The sequence below is a fragment of the Emys orbicularis genome, chromosome 1, assembly GCF_028017835.1.
Source record: "Emys orbicularis isolate rEmyOrb1 chromosome 1, rEmyOrb1.hap1, whole genome shotgun sequence".
In the NCBI taxonomy this organism is placed as follows: Eukaryota; Metazoa; Chordata; order Testudines; family Emydidae; genus Emys; species Emys orbicularis.
The window spans coordinates 199,522,497-199,541,968 of record NC_088683.1 but is presented as its reverse complement, the minus strand read 5'-3'; the positions used below and the strand labels follow the sequence as shown (position 1 = coordinate 199,541,968).

The 19,472-nt window shown below is 39.7% G+C and overlaps 1 protein-coding gene across 1 annotated transcript in view; it reads right to left on the bottom strand.

The window, feature by feature from the left end:
• The window catches only part of BACH1 (BTB domain and CNC homolog 1), a 52,983-nt gene that overhangs the window by 17,659 nt on the left and 15,852 nt on the right, over nt 1-19,472 (bottom strand). The window contains exons 4-6 of the mRNA XM_065402677.1: nt 11,942-12,239; nt 8,203-9,600; nt 5,546-5,752 (exon numbers count right to left, since the gene is read on the bottom strand). Of these exons, the coding sequence (XP_065258749.1) occupies nt 5,546-5,752; nt 8,203-9,600; nt 11,942-12,181 (1,845 nt within the window). The 5' untranslated portion in view covers nt 12,182-12,239. The remainder of the gene's footprint in view (nt 1-5,545; nt 5,753-8,202; nt 9,601-11,941; nt 12,240-19,472) is intronic.

Genomic DNA, 19,472 nt, shown 5'->3' with positions numbered 1-19,472 from the left:
GCAGTGCGAAGGGGGCATTGCCATGACCGGCATGCCCCACGTGCTCCAATAAGGCCACTGCAGTACTACACGAGTTTTGGTGGGACAGCTCAGAAGCCGGGCAAAGGGAAGACTCCATGAGGAGAGACCGCAAACAAATATCCTGCTCCTTCTGAGTCCTGAGCCGAAAGATTTTACAAATACGGCACTTGTCCTTCACGTGCGATTCCCCCAAGCACTTGAGGCAGCTGCTATGGGGGTCACTTACAGGCATAGGCCTGTTAAAGTCCGCGCAGAGCTTAACCCGGGAGACTGGGGCATGTCCCACCTGGGATGAAGTCCCCGCTGAGACTAGCTCCTAACTACAGTTAACTACTTAGCACTAACTACTATAAACAAAATATTTATAAGGCCCTATGGCTCTAAGTCAGTAGAAATGAAACTGCTAGCCTTCTAATGAAAGGAAAGATGCTCCGACTAACCACCACAGGTGGTAAGAAGGAACTGAGAGGGTGTAGGGCTAGCGGCACCTGATATACCAACGCATGAGCGTGGCGCTCAAGGGGCGCTACTGCCGACCCTACGGATACCGCTAAGGCAAAAATCTCCGACGACCAGGCACATGGGCATGCGCACATCTGGAATGGAATAGACATGAGCAAGCGAACGAAGAATGTCATTTTAATTGATAGCTGACGGAGGAAGCTAAAGAGGGGGTCCTCATAAAACGTTCAAATCCCAAATAGGGATAGGTCCCCTAATCTGCAGGAAAAACTCTTTCCATCTCTTAAGGAACTTCTTCATTGTGGGATGAGCAAATATTTAAAGTTCTCCCAATGAGGAATGGAAAGCCATTATAGCAGCCAAGTGTACACTGATAAAACTCATAGATAACTATTGAGTTTTAAAAGATCAGGGTTAAGGACAGCAGGGAGAGACGAGTCACAAAAACATGGTTAGATACACCAATGGTGGAATCTCTACCATTTCTGGAGGTAAGTAACTCATGTAGATATTTTTCTGTTGTTTAGTAACGCCTGTTACACTTGTGTAGTACAAGTAGTTTCCATTCCTGCGAGCCTCGGAGTAACCAAGCCTTAAGGCAAAGAATTCTCAGGTTGAGATGGAGAATTTGACCAGCATGTTAAGCAAGAAGGTGGGGAATGGCCAGAAGATTGATTGCTGGACAAGCCACAAGGTGAATCAGGTAAGCGTATCAAGCCTGCTGGGGCCACATTGGAGATATTAGTATAACCTTCACTTTATCTTATCTTGTTTACCACTTTCAATAATAATGTTGGAGGAAACACATAAAGGAGGCCCCTTGTCCATGCAACAAAGACAGCATCTCCCAGAAACGGAAGGCCCAACACTCCCCTTGAATGATAACGTCAGCACTTCCTGCTGGCGACGGTGGTAAAAAAGTCCACCTCCAGAAACCACTGAGTTTGAAAAAATATGATCGAGAGTCCACAAGTCCAACTCCCATTCATATTCTGGAGAGAAGTGCCTGCTGAGGTCATCAGCCATGGTGATTTGTATGCCTGGGAGGTAAGATGGGGAAATTAGAATGTGACTGGTAATTCACCAGTTCCATAGCCTCACTGCTCCAGCACAAAGAGAAGGGAATCTCTGCCCTGCTCTGCCACCCCACCCCCTTTGCCGGTTGATATACAACATGTAGGCTACAATGCCTGTTATGATTTTGATGGATGTGCTCTTGATTAATGGCAGAAAGTATAAGCAGCCATTCCTGACCGCCTTCAGCTCCAGGAGGCTGATGTGTAAATGAGCTTCTTGTGTAGACAACCTGCTCTGAATGCTGTGCATCCCTAAATAGCTTCCCATCCTAGAAGACTCATCTGTTATGGTAATGATTGGAGGATGCTGAATGAACGGAACACCTACACAGATGTTGTGAGGATCCTTCCATCAACTGAGGGCGTCCCACCTTTTTGAGGGACCAACACCAGTCTGTCTAGACTGGTCTGTTTGGACTATAAATTGTTCTGACTCACCCCTGGAAGCAGTGGAGATATAATCTGGCAGGCTGTGTCACAAGGCACAAGCTGCCATGTCTCCCAGTAACTGGATACAATTGCTTGTGGATGTCTGTGGGCTTATTTGAATCTCTGCCACTAGATTTGCTAGAGTCATGAACCTGTTCCTGTCTAATTGTTACAGCATTTAAGGAAGCTCTGGTAAGGAAGGGGATGGTACCAGAGAAAGTTGTAATTCTCATGACTATGACAATCTTGGTACCAACAGGCACACACAACCCATTAAGAAGGGAGACGCTGGCTCATTGGAGACATGCAGATCCCTGGAGTACCTAAGCTCTTGCAGTACTTGAGTTGTCGGAACCAAAAGTGGGGCCTGCGTCAATGAGTCCTTTGTAATAGAAATCATCGGTACTGATGATGTTGACAGTCTCGAACACTGAGTAGTATGAGGCCACTTAGACTTCTGCAGTACTAAGGGAGTCACGTGGCTAGGCACCAGAGATTGAAAAGTAAGATCAGACGGTACAGTCTTCTCAGAAGCCAGGTGTTTCCCTGCTACTCTGGTTGAGCTTAGACTGTACTGAAGATGGTTTAGGTACCAAAACCAGCTTGGAACAGTAGCTCCTCAATGAGCTCAGGTTTTGGGAGCACTACTGGTAATGGAGGAGCCTGGAGCCTCAACAGTACCCAGACCATCACCTGTGGGCTCCAAAATGGTCAATCTTTGCAGAGACTGAGATCTCCTGGGAAAGCTACTGCCTCAAAGAGAAGTAGAACTCTTCTTAGAGGCTTTCCCAGTCCCTTTGGATGATTTGTCTTTCAAAGCCATGGGTTAGGACGGTGCTGAAGTAGACGGAGCATGATGCTCACTGGGAAGCTGATGTACGGGGCAGGAGTGTCCCCAGATCCAGATCTGAGGCAGGGTGAAGAGAGAGCACCATCATGAGCAGTTTAAGCCTGATCTCCTGATTCTTCAGAATCTTGCTCTTAAGGGCTGCAGAAAGATTACATTTCTGGGGGAATGCGTTCCCCACACTCCCCAGGCAGCAAATGCACTGGGAATGTCTGTCCCTGACTCGGATAGCTTCCTGGCATGAGAGGCAATGTTTAAATCCTGATGACCTTGGCATAATTCCACAATGGAGGAAAAGGAGGATTCCCTCAAGAGGGGTGGAAGGAATAAACTAAAATCCTCAAAATAACAGAATAAAATAAAAATGAAGTAAAAATGACAACTACACTAATGAAACACTAAAAAAGACTAACTAAATTAGAAGAAAAAGCAATAAGTTTATTAATAGTGAAGCAGGCATGCTGACACTCCGTCTCAAGCAGAGGTGGTTAAGAAGGAACTGGGGGTAGTTTGCCTGTACAGCCCTACCCTTGGTGCAGGGCACGATAACATGTAGGTGCATATGCAGTCTGAATGAGTACTGCTACCAGAAATCTCTGATCAAGGCCAGGTGGGATTCACCTGCACCTGAAGTGGAGCACCCATATGGACAGTATTCAAAAGAAATAACCTGAAATATGAGGAAATGAAGACAAGTTGTATTCACATTGATTTTCTTGCTGCGAGAGCTTTAGGTCTCCTATGCTTAAATGCAATTACTACAAAAAAAAAAAAAAAAAAATCAACATTACCCTTTAAGAGGAAAGTATGTGGGCAACTGAAAAGAGACCAAACATCTGCTCTCAGTTCAGATTTTATTATAGCTATTTAAGAAAGTTAGTGAAAGCATCCAATCAGTTTTAAATATAAACTAAAACTATATACAATTGTTTCTTCTGCTTAAGGTATTTCAAGTAAATACAGTGCTATTTTACAAAAACATTGTGTAATAATTTTACTTATTCAAGGACATATCTAAGTCCATTTACAAAATGCAAACACTAGCTCTGTATGCTATTAGCTCTATACTGACTTGCAGTGAAATTATGGCAAATATTCAATGCCTGCTTCGCCAGACATATCAAGTATTTTGTGAGTGGCTGCCTTTCCTAATTAATCTTATAAACGCAGAACGTGTAGGACAAGTTCAGCATCTTTCTGAGATTTGGCTTGATTAACAGATCATTTAGGTTACAACGATCACTTCAAAACTTCTTTCCAGGTTTGGCTGCTACTAGTGTTCCTCCCTCAAACATTTCAAAGTCCACACTCTGGATCCTCTCCTATCTCCCTTATATTTAATTGGGAAACAGGTCACCTGCCTAAGGTCAACCTGCTAAAAAGGTGGGGATATTTCAGGCAAACACTGCCTGCTTGTTGCAAATTATTCTACGTTATGGTTTAATTTAAAAATTTATATGAACATTAAAGTTACAATGGCCTTTTCCTTTTAGTCAATCTTTTTCAAGATATGGCAAGTGAAACTGAAAAATATCTATTACTTTTACAATTTGAAGTCAGAACTGAAGGGAAAGGAAAAGGAACAAGACTATCACCCTACACAGTTTTTTCCAAGTTGACAAGAGTAGAATGTTTATTTGTCCTGGGAAGGGAGCAGAGCCATGCACTGAGCATGGTCCAAGCTCCACTGTTGCCTCCTACATCAGTACTTCCCAATCTGGGGCCATCAGATTACTACAGTAGATTCACAGGAAACAAACACTGACTTGTCACTGCAAACTTACTACTGTGGAAAAGAAGCTGCTCACTGCTTTGAGACCCACCTTACCTCTCTCGCTCCTCCAATAGTCTTAAATACTGCTTACTACAAGGGAAGCTCATATTTATGACACAGAAAACTCAGGAAGCATCTCTCCAGCCCAAGCTAAGTGTCGGCTCTCACACCACAAAGCTCAACTAACAGTATATGTCCAAGCTATGTGCTACTCAAGGTTGGGATGTCAGTTGACACAGTGGAGCTTGGACATGTGCTGTTAGCTGAGCTTTGTGGTGTGACAGCAGACACCTAGGGGGAAAAAAACTAGTTACAGTAAGGAGTATCACAATTTACGAATTATTCAATACAAAAATTCTCAACAACTTCATTACACAGACTGTGAATCACTGTTTTGGGAAATAACTAACTATATGGGAATACATATGTCCTTGTCTCTGGAGTCACGGGACCAAAAAAAAAAAAAGTCACTCTGTAGTTTGATTTTTTAAAATCGTTTAAATAAACATGCTTCTTCAAGGAAGCCTATAAACAGTTTCTACCCCTCCCAAAGAAACGTTAAAATAGATGACAGAAAATATGGATTACAAATCCGAACAAAAATTATAGTACTAACAAGGATTATGCTAAATACCACCACTTTCGGTTTTTGTGCTACCCAGCTATATAGTGTCTATTTAGACTAACTTTAAAGACAATATACCCTGTTTTGATCTATATGACGCCTACTATTTTATTTTATATAACATCAGTATAGCAACATTAAATTACTGTAGGAAAGTGCTGTATGCGAACAAAACTTTCAGCGTTGAGTGCCTAACATTAGGCAGCTAAAACCACACTTATTCCATATTTGACCAAGCTGTCTGACCCAAAAAACCCAAAACCTAATTTGTGGGATGAGTCTGACTTTGTTAAGGAATTTTCTATACATACCAGTTTTTCAATTTCAGATTCAAGATTCTGTATGCAGTCAAGTTTTCTCTTACGACAGCGCTGTGCGGCAATTCTATTTTTACTTCGCCTTCGGATATCATGGATACAATCCAGCTGTTCAGGAGTCAATTTGTGCATTTTCAGAAATGACTGAAAGTCATTTCTAGAAAGTGAAGTGATCCTTTGTGAATTAAATGGCAGTTTTACCTAAAATATAAAATATAGTTTTGAACCAAGGAGTAAACGGATACAAGCAAAATTAAAAATCAGCTAAACTGGAGGGGTTTCTTGAAATTAATTTACAAAAAACAACTTAATTGAAAGAACATGAGCAGAACTAGAACACCAATATTAACCAGAGAGGCAAAAGCAATCTGTCATCACATTTGCACAGTCACATAGATAAAATCCCAGGATTTCAGGCAGATATCTTGATAGAATCCAGTAGATGTAATCCAAGGACTTTGCACATTTAATTTCAGGTTTTCCAAAAAAGAATATTCCTTAAGAGTAAAATCTATTTCTGTGCAGTGGATTATAACACGCCAGGTATTAGTTAGTGCAATGGTTCTCAGCCTTTTTGGGCTCAGTACCCTTTTGTAAATGTTTATGGCATATCACAAACCAGTAAATAGTCTGGGGATGAAGGCCCTCGGGTGATTTCCAGTCAAGTGCTGCCCCCCAATGGAGTTGGGTCCTGCCCAGCACTGATTCCACAGTGGCAGCTCCTATGCTGTGGGGCTAGCTGGGCTTGGCTCTCAGTGTTGCAAACCTTCAGGGTTGCAGCACCACTCAGGTTTGGCCACACCCACCTGACTGGACCAAACTGGAGTTGTGGAGTTGCGACCTGGCTCATAGGGTCGCAGTGCCACTCACTCAAATTTGGCCTACTCAGACTCCGTCATCATGGCTAGGTCAAATCTGAGTGCCCAGCCAGCCCTGTGGGACAGGAGCGATAGGAGCTACCAAGCAACCCTTTGAAACATTTTGGCAACCCAGTTTTGGGTCCCAAACCGCAGGTTGAGAAATCCTGAGTTAGTGTACAAGACCTTCTAGAGGCATCCCCCAGCAGTCTGAATTTCACCCTAAACCGTTAACAATATATAATATTGCATATATATGTTACACAAATACACATCTATAAATGTGTATTAAATTGTTTCTATTGTACGGGTAACTGGTTGCAACTCCTGTATTTAGGTTGCTTAACACTTTCCATTATTATATATAGAATTGAGCCTCCTCCCCCACTATGCATGCTTGAGCTTTGGGGACAGCAGCTGCCACAAATATGCACACATACCAACATTATAAGGCCTGTCACCAATGCTTGGTTCATGTTGAACGCCATCTTTGTTTTTCAAATGCAATATTTATATTTTAAAGTAAGCTATTAAGAGAATATATGCAGACTTAATAAAAAATAAAAATGTCAAAAATAATATCAGCTTACTTGTACCTAAAGAACTGAATGCAGGAAGGGAGTCTTTCAACGGGTTTCTACTGCTACCACCAGAGACATCACTAACACTAAAGAAGTGGATGGAATGCTGCTCCAGACAATAATGCCATTTACCATTCCATGAAATTAAGGAATGGGCCAAATTCAGCACTGGAGTTAGCTAGCAGTTTTCCACTTACTTTCAGTGCAAATTATGCACTGCTTATTTTGGGGGCTGAATCTGTTCTTAAAGCCTGAAAGGTAAAACACTTCTTTAGAGTAATGAAGAGTTCTACATCACAGCATCATATTGTAACTTTAGAATTTCCATTTTTCTACATAGTCTGTGGAAATTGATTATTTACGACATTCAGCTGAAGGTAAAAGTTCTACCATATGAACAAAAAAACAATGCATTGAGAGGGATGGGGAAAAAAAAGAAAAGAAAACAGGAAAAACAGGAGTGCTTCACTTCATCACAAAAACAAGCACTAAGCAATTTCTGCAGTTGAAGAAACAGACAATATATAACCAAAGCAGCAGAAACAAGTGCAGTATAAAAGTAGTCTGGAATTATACAGAGTACAGCTTGTCAAAAAACACAATTTCTCTCTTTCCCCCCCCCCTTCCAAAATAATATTTGCCACCAGATTGCAACAAAAATCCAAGATTTCAAAGTTTCCAGTGGAATGAAAATTCCAAAAAAATTTTAATATCAAACATTTTGTTTTCGCAATACTTAATCATTTTGACATTTATAGTATATTTTAAAATGTATTTAATTTAAGTCAAAACAATTCAATATCAAACAGCTGGAAAAGTCATTTCAATTTTTTCCCCATTGAAAATTTTGTCAAAACAAAACACATTCACGCAAAATATTCAATTTTAACTAAACTGCATATTTGATAGAAAAATTTTCCTTAGAAAATTATGCAATTAGCTTTAATACCGACATGTCTCCTCTCAACTTGCACATTTCCACACACTTCATAGACATTATGAATTTCAATAAACCTCCTTTAACAACCTAATTATTTTAAAATTACTAACTGTATTCCAACAGATCTTTCGACCATTTTGGATGGAGAAATAAAATGGTACTTTCCCCCTAGAGTTTTGAAACCAAGCAAGAAAACTAATTGGGCCTAGAATTAGATTTCAGAAAGGAGCATACAGATGTATGGAAACAAAAATATAGCCAGAATGTCCTCACCTCACATTCCTGTTCTCTTGCTGAACAGGACTCACTGTCTCCCTCAGTGTCAGTTTCAGAGTCTTCTCCCAAACTTATCACACAAGTATATGGACATTGTTCTTGTTGTGGTTCCTGGATATAATCTCCACTATTTATCTCTGGGCTGTTTGAGCATACTTCAGTACCAAGGTTACTTATAAATGGGCAGTTGACAGAGTTCAGAGTTGTAAAAGTTCTTTGAGAACAAGGTTCAGAGCTCTCATTGAGACTGATACCTAACCATGGGCACTCTGATTTTTTTCCTGAATATATTGGTTCTGAGCATTCTTTTGCTGTTGCAGGTGACAAACGCATTTGACAAGCAGTCTCTGTATTGTAAATGTCACTCCAGAAACCTTTTGCTAGGTGTTCAGCTACCTCTCTCTCCACACTGCTTCGGTCACTAGTTGATGTAATGCTTATGTCTTCTCTAGCACACAAATCAGACTTCAAAAGCGAATCATCTTGATTTTCACTGATTGGTTTATCATTCCTAACGACAGTACTTGTCACAGTTTTTTCAGCTACAACCGTGTTTTGCATACTAATTAAATTCAAGTTGCTGTATTGCTCATATGGGCCTAGAAAAGGCGCAGAATAAAGTTCATGAGGTGCAACAGAAGAGTTTTGGGGAAGAGAAGCAGCATCTGTTTTCTCCATAGGACATGAGATACTCTGAGACACAGACTCTCTCTTCAATTCCTCTTCTTTCTCCACCTCTTTCTCCCCCTCTTCCATTTCTACCTGAGTCTCTTCACATTGTGAGACCAGCTGCACAGCTGTGCACTCCTGAGCTTTTTGTATGGCATCATTAAATGATTCACTCTGATGAATGGATGTAGCTGATGTTACCTGATCATCTTTAATACTGCAGAGATTGGTTCCAGTCTGAACTTTGTCACTCCCAAAAGCTTTCTGGAACTTCCTATATTTTGGGCATAGGGAAAACAAGCCAGAAACATTATCTTTTTCTAAACATGCAGGATTGCATGTTTGATTGGTATTATCTTGGAGATGAGGAGATACTTTTGCATTTTCTTCACCTTTGCTGAGCTTTGAATTAGGAGTCGCAGTGTATTCCGTTTCCAACAATTCCGCCACTTCATCATCTATTTCTAGGTCCCCATCATCCACAAGGGCAATGTTAACGTTTGCTTTCTCACAACGTGAGGTACAACATTTCTTTCTAGGGCATTCCTGCTGGTCTGCTTTACAGTCCAAAAACTTGAATTTGAGAAACTGAAAGCAAGATTCCTCAATGTCATGTACTCCCAAAAACTTTGCACACTTGCAAACTTCGGACACATTGTCTTTATTTAAAATAAGTTTGGCAGTATATGCAAACTGAAGCAAAGGAGCAAATCCTTTAAGTGTCACCTGTTTGGGTTTAAAAAAAGAAAGAACAAACATGTTAGTATGGCTCATTTCTTGTTAGGCTGAGACTTGATACAAACCACAGTCCTGTCACTCTTACATGAGAAGTCAGTATGAAACGGACTCAAATCTTCCCTGCCCACTGAGATAGGAGCGACTTATCCTGGTCCTACAACTGTTTACTGACAAAGTTTTGGTGTCTGGTCTGCCTGGGCTTAAGATAGCAAATGGGGCCCCCTATCACAGGAACCTGCTTGGTCAGGTCAAACAGGAATCAATGAACAAACAGATCCAGTCCTGTGGGGAAATGGCAAGCAGAAATGAGGAGAGGAGAGAAGGTAGTTTTCCTTAAAAAGAAATTTACAAAGAGTTATATCTAGCCAAGCTCCATCAAAAATCCATCTTTTGATATGACAGAATTTTATTGTGACCCTTTTATAGCAGCGTTCCACTTCAGTGTTAAATAAATTGATAAAATTCCAATATATTACTATTCCTCAAAGATTAAAAGTATCACTGTTCACTGAAGAGCAGTAAACAGATGCAAAAGCAGGATTGGATTTTCAGGTTTCCTTTCAAAACGCAAGGTACTCTAGGATAATTTACCGGCAAAGTCACTATACTCCTGGCATCTAGCACACTCCTTTTAAAATGCAGCCACGATTATTCATTCACAGTCTAATGTGTTACCAATTCCGATATCAGTAATAATATGAATTTGGTCGTGACTGGTTATTTAACTTCTTTGGTACAGGGTATACCCTCCATCCCCTGTTCCTCCCATTAAAAGGAAATTTGTTTCTGTTTGAACAGATACCAAACTGACAAATTACTCTCAGTTTAATGACTCACTGGAATCAGGTCCATTTCTGAAAGCTCCACACCCTATTACTACATACCCTATTTCTGCTAGGGATCTGAATCCTCTCACAGAGCAATATAATACCCACTGAATACCACCCAAAAGAGTCCAATAAGTTTTTTCTCTTCAATTTTAACGCCAATCTCATACTCTTACTTCCCTAAAGGTTTAGGGACAGATTCTGCCTCCTTCTACCAACCCTTCACCTTTAGTTACTAAGGCTAGGTCTACACTGCAGCGGGGGTCCGACCTAAGATACGCAACTTCAGCTACGTGAATACCGTAGCTGAAGTTGCGTATTTTAGGTCGGCTTACCTAGCGGTGAGGACGCGGGAAAGTCGACCGCTGCCGCCGACTCCGCTGCCGCCTCCTGCCGAGGTGGATTTCCGGAGTCGACGGCAGAGCGATCAGGGATCGATTTTACCACGTCTTCAGTAGACGCGGTAAGTCGATCCCCGATAAACCGATTGCTACCCGCCGGATCGGCGGGTAGTGAAGACAAAGCCTAACTTATGCCATGAAGGGATTCACTGAAATCAAAAGGGACTACTTGCAGAGTAAAGTACTACTCAACTTAAAGGTGACGGACCCTGACAGCGAATAAAATCAGGTTCTATTATACTCAACAATGTGATTGGGATCACTATTTTAAAACAATCATAATGGTATGCTGCAGAGTGTTCCAAACACATGGTGATATAGATTTTAGAGGAATCCTGAAACATCTTGTGAAGTTTTAAACTATTTTGGAGCATGCTCTGAAAACAGCAGTGTACACGACAGTTTGCATTTGTGAAAAGTTTGCATTTGTTTTCACCTACTCATGTGGCATTGTTTATAAATCAGCACACTAACTTAGGTTCAAACACTTGTAAAACCACTAGGGGAAAGAGGATGTCAACCTTCCCATCTTCAAATCCCAAACATATATGCAGTAGTGGCAAGTAATTAAGTCTAACTAGTGACCTGATTTGTTGAGTGTTAAGGCACACTGCATATACGAACTGAAATGGTGAATAATACAATGTATTCCAATAATACAATAATCCAAAGTATTCCCTTCTCACACACGAAGCACAGAGATCTACAATACCTTCAGCAGCATTTGAAGCCCACACCAGCTTGGGGAACATGAGAATTTAACATCTGTGCTGCACAAAATATTTTTCAAACAGAAGCTACAATCCTGCAAGCAAGCAATATTAATTTCATTTACAGCTTTTTAAAGAGATAATTTGATGTTAAATAGCTCATGTACATTCTCATTTGAGTGTCCCCCCACATCCTTACACTGAATGCTTGATAAATGACAATTCTGAAGCAGTGGTTTGTTCACCAGTTAGATTCCCAGTTCCTAAACCACTTAATTTAAGATTAGTTACTTAAAGTTAACACCAGCCTATTGTATAGCATAATTTAATGTAATGGTGTAGAAACATAATTATGGTGATGTACAGAAGTATGCCAATTAGTGCCACTCACCTCTTCCGGTAAAGTGATGAGAAGATCAGCATTCAACTGTCCCACAATTCTTGAAAGAAAATAGCTGCTACAAGCTGCAAGCACAGACCGATGAGCCCGAAATCGTTGATCTTCCACTAGAATAGTAACATCACAAAGAAGATCTTGCTTTCTCTGATCATTGAGACTGAGTAGAACATTGGTACTGTGTACCGAAGACTCGTATGCAAAAACCACACTATTCTTCTCGCTTAAAGGCATTGTGTATCAGAAGTATTAGGGCTATTCTCAGTGGAAAGCATTCTTCTATTCTTCAAACCTGCAAAGAAACGTGAAAATTTACACAGTACATAAGTATCTGATAGGAATTCAACAATAAGAATACTATGACTCATAAGAAAGGACAATTTACGTGATACATATTGCACCCTTAAAAAAAAATAAGATCACTGTTTAAGTATCTAGATTCTAAGCTAAATGAAATGCAAACAAAGAAGATAGTTTAGATACTCATTTTTAAGCAAGTTTCAAAATACATTCTTTAGTAAGCTCATCTTTAATTATATGATTTTGCTACAAATAAATCCTGCTCCTACTACACATGGAGGAAAAAACGTTTGAAAACAGCATTTGAAAAACTATCACACATTGGTTTTTGGAGATGCATGTTGATTAAAAGTGACAAATTTACCACAAAACTCTATGACATGAAATAAGTATCTATATTTAAAGACCTTTTCCTGACTGCAGCACTTCAGAAATTGAAAGAGGAACAAGCTACAGAGGCTCTAGATCAAAGTTCATCAAGATACTACATAAGCTGCTTTTGTTTGTTTAATGTGGTGTACACAAACAAATTCAAAGAAATCCTACAATATGCTACTTACATACAGCAATAATGACTCAATACCTCAAGTGATCCCACAATAAAAAAAATGGAAAGAAGATATGGAACATTTTGCAACTAGTTAGTTGGTTTGCATGGCTGCTTGGTGGCCTTATGTGGAACATGCTTGCATTTTCAGGGAGCAAGTGCCTGCATCATAAAGACAGTAGAAACAAGCATCTTCATTGGCAGTCTCAAAAGAGGCACCTGGAAAATGAGTTGAACAGCCATGGAAATGGAGCTACTATTTGATGCCCAGAGATGATCCCCTAGAAATCACAAAGCAGATTCGCTTAAAAATTTTTGTATACATACATTATGATTACAGACATGATGTCACTTAACATGATTTTTTTCAACTTTTTTCCACATGGCCTTGGAAAGTAGCAACATTTTTATTAGGGCTGTCAAGCGATTAAAAAAATTAATCGCGATTAATCACACACTGTTAAACAATAATAGAATACCACTTATTTAAATATTCTTGGATGTTTTCTACATTTTCAAATATATTGATTTCAATAAGAACACAGACTACAAAGTGTACAGTACTCATTTATTTTGATTGCAAAATACTATAAGTACTGTAGTGCAATCTCTTTAAAATGAAAGTTGAACTTATAAATTATATACAAAAAATAACTGCATCCAAAAATAAAACAAACAATGAAAAACTTCGGAACCTACAAGTCCACTCAGTCCTACTTCAGCCAATTGCTCAGACAAACAAGTTTGGTTGCAATTTGCAGGAGATAATGCTTCCCACCTCTTGTTTACAATGTCGCCTGAAAGTGAGAACAGGCCAGCTACAACAGTGCCAGCGAAAGCATCGCACGATATTTACATGCCAGATGCACTAAATATTCATATGTCCTTTCATGCTTCAACCACCATTCCAGAAGACGTGTCCATTCTGATGACACGATAATGCTCGATAATGATCCAAAGCAGAGCAGACCGATGCATATTCATTTTAATCATCTGAGTCAGATGCCACCTGCAGAAGGTTGATTTTTTTGGTGGTTCGGGTTCTGTAGTTTCCGCATCGGAGTGTTGTTCTTTTAAGACATCTGAAAACATTCTCCACACCTCGTCCCCCTCAGATTTTGGAAGGCACTTCAGATTCTTAAACCTTGGGTCGAGTGCTGTATCAATCCTGAGAAATCTCACATTGGTACCTTCTTTGCATTTTGTCAAATCTGCGTGAAAGTGTTTATAAAATGAACATGCGCTGGGGTGATCATCCGAGACTGCTATAACATGAAATACATGGCGAAATGTGGGTAAAACAGAACAGGAGACATACAATTCTCCCCCAAGGAGTTCAGTCACAAATTTAATTAACGCTTAATTAAGAGGGGTAACTAGTGGTGTTCCCCAAGGGTCAGTCCTAGGACCAATCCTATTCAATTTATTCATAAATGATCTGGAGAAAGGGGTAAACAGTGAGGTGGCAAAGTTTGCAGATGATACTAAACTACTCAAGATAGTTAAGACCAAAGCAGATTGTGAAGAACTTCAAAAAGATCTCACAAAACTAAGTGATTGGGCAGCAAAATGGCAAATGAAATTTAATGTGGATAAATGTAAAGTAATGCACATTGGAAAAAATAACCCCAACTATACATACAACATGATGGGGGCTAATTTAGCTACAACGAGTCAGGAAAAAGATCTTGGCGTCATCGTGGATAGTTCTCTAAAGATGTCCACGCAGTGTGCAGAGGCGGTCAAAAAAGCAAACAGGATGTTAGGAATCATTAAAAAGGGGATAGAGAATAAGACTGAGAATATATTATTGCCCTTATATAAATCCATGGTACGCCCACATCTTGAATACTGTGTACAGATGTGGTCTCCTCACCTCAAAAAAGATATTCTAGCACTAGAAAAGGTTCAGAAAAGAGCAACTAAAATGATTAAGGGTTTAGAGAGGGTCCCATATGAGGAAAGATTAAAGAGGCTAGGACTCTTCAGTTTGGAAAAGAGAAGACTAAGGGGGGACATGATAGAGGTATATAAAATGATGAGTGATGTTGAGAAAGTGGATAAGGAAAAGTTATTTACTTATTCCCATAATACAAGAACTAGGGGTCACCAAATGAAATTAATAGGCAGCAGGTTTAACACAAATAAAAGGAAGTTCTTCTTCACGCAGCGCACAGTCAACTTGTGGAACTCCTTACCTGAGGAGGTTGTGAAGGCTAGGACTATAACAATGTTTAAAAGGGGACTGGATAAATTCATGGTGGCTAAGTCCATAAATGGCTATTAGCCAGGATGGGTAAGAATGGTGTCCCTAGCCTCTGTTCATCAGAGGATGGAGATGGATGGCAGGAGAGAGATCACTTGATCATTGCCTGTTAGGTTCACTCCCTCTGGGGCACCTGGCATTGGCCACTGTCGGTAGACAAATACTGGGCTAGATGGACCTTTGGTCTGACCCAGTACGGCCTTTCTTATGTTCTTATGTTCTTAACGCTTTTTTTTTTAAACAAGCATCATCAGCATGGCAGCATGTCCTCTGGAATGGTGGCCGAAGCATGAAGGGATATACGAATGTTTAGCATATCTGGCATATAAATACCTGCAACGCCAGCTACAAAAGTGACATGTGAACGCCTGTTCTCACTTTCAGGTGACATTGCTTGTTTTAGTAATTGGCTGAACAAGAAGTAGGACGGACTGGACTTGTAGGCTCTACAGTTTTACATTGTTTTGTTTTTGTTCATGTTTTGAGTTATGTAACAAACAAACAAAATCTACATTTGTAAGTTACACTTTCACGATAAAGAGATTGCACTACAGTACTTGTACGAGGTGAATTGAAAAACAGTATTTCTTTTATCATTTTTACAGTGCAAATATTTGTAATAAAAAATAAAAATATAAAGTGAGCACTATACACTTTGTATTCTGTGTTGTAATAGAAATCAATATATTTGAAAATGTAGAAAAACTACCAATTTAAATGTATTAAATATTTTTGGATTTCTATTGTTTAACAGTGTGATTAATCGCAATTAATTTTTTAAATCGCAGTTAATTTTTTTTTTAAAGAGTTAATCGCATGAGTTAACTGCAATTAATCGACAGCCCTAATTTTTATTCAATTGTTCAAAAATGCCCAACGTTAAAAGAGCATTCTTTTTAAGTCAACAGGAAAAATTCATCTTTAACTTCATATGCTGCTATGGAGTAATACCAGAAATACACATTGCTTAATATTTGATCTATATGGTGGTTTGAGGGATACCCAGCAATAGTGGCAATGGTAAGAGGTATTGTTTGTTTTTATATTCTTGGGGGTTGGTATACGGACAGTTCATTTACTTGTAATTTTGTCATTGCATTGGCAAGGTTTGTAAGATACCTAGAGATTGAGATAGGTGTTTCAAAATTGAAATGTCAAGAATGCACTGTAATGACTATTCCTCTGTCTAGAAAAGATGGACCCAATTCCCTCTACAACTAATCCATCTACCAAACCAATCAAGATAACTAACTTTCCTTTCCGCTCCTCAGTTGCTCTCTCTCCTTCTGTCCTTTCCTTCCCACTTTATTTATTTTCCCCCTCCTCTTACCACCTCACTTTGTTTGCATGTGTTCTTTTCTTCCACACCCATTTATCGCTGCTGTTTCATTTCCCCACATTGCATGATCATTCTCTCTTCCGCTAATTTGCCTGTCTCCGTGTTGGATGAGCAAAGGCTCTGTACAATAAAAATAGCACACGTCTCCCAATATGCACAAGTTCATATGTTTGAACATGCAGTTTCATCAAACCCCAAAAACACCAAGCCTTTTCAAGTTTATCTATAACATTCTTCCATTACCCATTGTTATATTGATGTCACCTGACACTATTTAGTAGAAGTGTCACCCCTCGACCCCTGATGGAAAGAAAGAGGAGGGAACTATAAGAGTAAGAATGATAGTTTCCAAAATATGGGCTTGATGCCAAAATTTGTTTAGACTGATAATATTAGTATCCCCACTGGGCTGTGAGAGAGATTCTGGGTTGGTGGGAAAGCTTCAGATTATCAGTAAATCAAAGGAGTGCATGAATACAAGATTTAAAACACAACTTTAAGACTCACAGAAGAGCTGATACATTCCATTTTCCTACAGAAATTCCTAAACTCTCAGGAAAGAATGTGTGTGGAGAAGAGGAGAGTACCCAAGGAAAACAAAGACAGCAGACATCCTAGCCTCTCTGCCCCTTGTTATCTGCTCTCTTCCAGCATCTGGCACAGACCAAGTTCACTCACATTCTCCAGTCCTATCTCTATGCTATAATTGTACATCCCCACCTTCTTCAGAGACAGACTCCTGATGGAACACAGATGGTCATGGTTGAACAAAGTTGTGAAGACAAGTTGGTTGATACCAGGCTGCTCAATTTTTTGTAGACCATGACAATCTGTATTCAGCAAGTGTCAACTAACTGCAATTAAAAGATGTTGGGACCAGAGTATGTCACATTTAGCTGACAAGGCTGAACACAATTTGTCCAGACAGTTGCATTATGGCCAAGAGTGTCAGTTAAAGCTAATCTTGAACTATGTTCAAACACATCTGAGTATTATAATGTACACAAGGTCACTGTCATTTAACTGTGGTAGAAATCTCTGCATTCAGTCTACCCTGCAGCAGTGTTGGTTGCACCGCTGCTAGAGAATTTTCTTAGTGCAGACACACCCTTAAAGTTAAGATACTTTAATCTACCTTCATAGCCTAATGTCAGCCAGAGTTATATTTTTCCACTGGGGGATGCTATAAGAAGTCCGTATGGTTTTGTCAACACTAGGGTTGGTTTGTTTGTTTTTTTGGGGGGGAGGAGGGAGATGAGTTAGGCAGGGGTAATAGTACTAATACTGGTAAAAACACTACAACCTAGTCTGTTAGCACTCAGTACAATGTTAGTGTTATAGTAATCCAGACAGCCTATTAATGAAAAAAAAAAAACAGAAATTATGCTCGCTATTTTTAAGCAGTCAGCAACAGCAGTGAGATATCAATGACACCAATAACTAGAACCAGAAAGTTCCCTGCACTACACTTAACATTAAAGGGAAAGCCACAAGTCCTTTAAAACAAGCCCACATAAAATTGGATCTTGAGAACATAAGAACAGCCATACAGGGTCAGACCAAAGGTTCATCTATCCTAGTATCCTGTTTTCCAACAGTGTCCAATGCCAGGTGCTTCAGAGAGAATGAAAGAACAGATAACACTGGTCTACAATTTTTGAGAAGTCGTCTGCTTCAGAGATAAAATGTGCTATTTATTATGTATTTTGATGTGCTAAATTCAAATATGACAATTAAAACAACTGATTGGCTACTGTTTCTAAGATATTTAAGTTTTTACATTTTATGTCTATGTACATTGTGTAGATAGTAGAGTTTTAATCATAAATTGTAAACCTAGGTCTTTTCATGTGTTTATGGTTGCTTTACATGATATTTCACCTGTCCTGTTTATGTAACACTTTAAAAATCAGCAAAAGGGTTATATAAATAAAATTTATTATGAAACAAAAGGCAAAAATCTATTCTGTACATAGTTTAGTCCTATTCAGTGTCTACTCGGCGCTTCTTGGCTTGTCTCTTGGGCCTGGTCTACACTACGACTTTAATTCGGATTTAGCTGCTTTAATTCGAATTAACGCTTGACCCGTCCACACAACGAAGCCATTTAATTCGAATTAAAGAGCCCTTTAATTCGATTTCTGTACTCCTCCTCGACGAGAGGAGTAGCGTCAAAATTGGTATTGTTAATCCGAATTAAGGTTAGTGTGGCCGCAATTCGATGTTATTGGCAATTAGATGTTATTGGCTACCCACAATGCAACGCTCTGGAAATCGATGCTACTACGGTAGCTTGGACGCACACCACCGAATTAATGGTGCCTAGTGTGGCCGAATACATTCGAATTTATAAAATCGGTTTCCTAAATTCGAATTATATAAATTCGGATTAATCCTGTAGTGTAGACATACCCTTGTATTCATTAAATGGAGCATCTCTTGTCACTGTCCAGCAATAGTCTGCAAGCATTGATGGGCTCCATTTGCCTTGATAGCGTTTCTCCATTGTTGCAATGTCCTGGTGAAATCGCTCGCCGCTCACTGCTCCACAGTTCGGTGGGGAAAAAAATCTAGATGAGAGTGCAAAAAATGTATCTTTAGTGACATGTTGCAACCAAGGCTTTTGTATGCCTTGAGGAGGTTTTCCACCAACAACCTGTAGTTGTCTGCCTTGTTGTTTCCGAGAAAATTTATTGCCACTAACTGGAAGGCTTTCCAGGCCGTCTTTTCCTTGCCACGCAGTGCATGGTCAAATGCATCATCTCAAAGTTGTTCACGAATCTGAGGACCAACAAAGACACCTTCCTTTATCTTAGCTTCACTTAACCTTGGAAATTTTCCACGGAGATACTTGAAAGCTGCTTGTGTTTTGTCAATGGCCTTGACCAAGTTCTTCATCAGACCCAGCTTGATGTGTAATGGTGGTAACAAAATCTTCCTTGATTCAACGCGTGGTGGATGCTGAACACTTTTCCTCCCAGGCTCCAATGACCGTCGGAGTGGCCAATCTTTCTTGATGTAGTGGGAATCTCTTGCACGACTATCCCATTAGCAGAGAAAACAGCAGTACTTT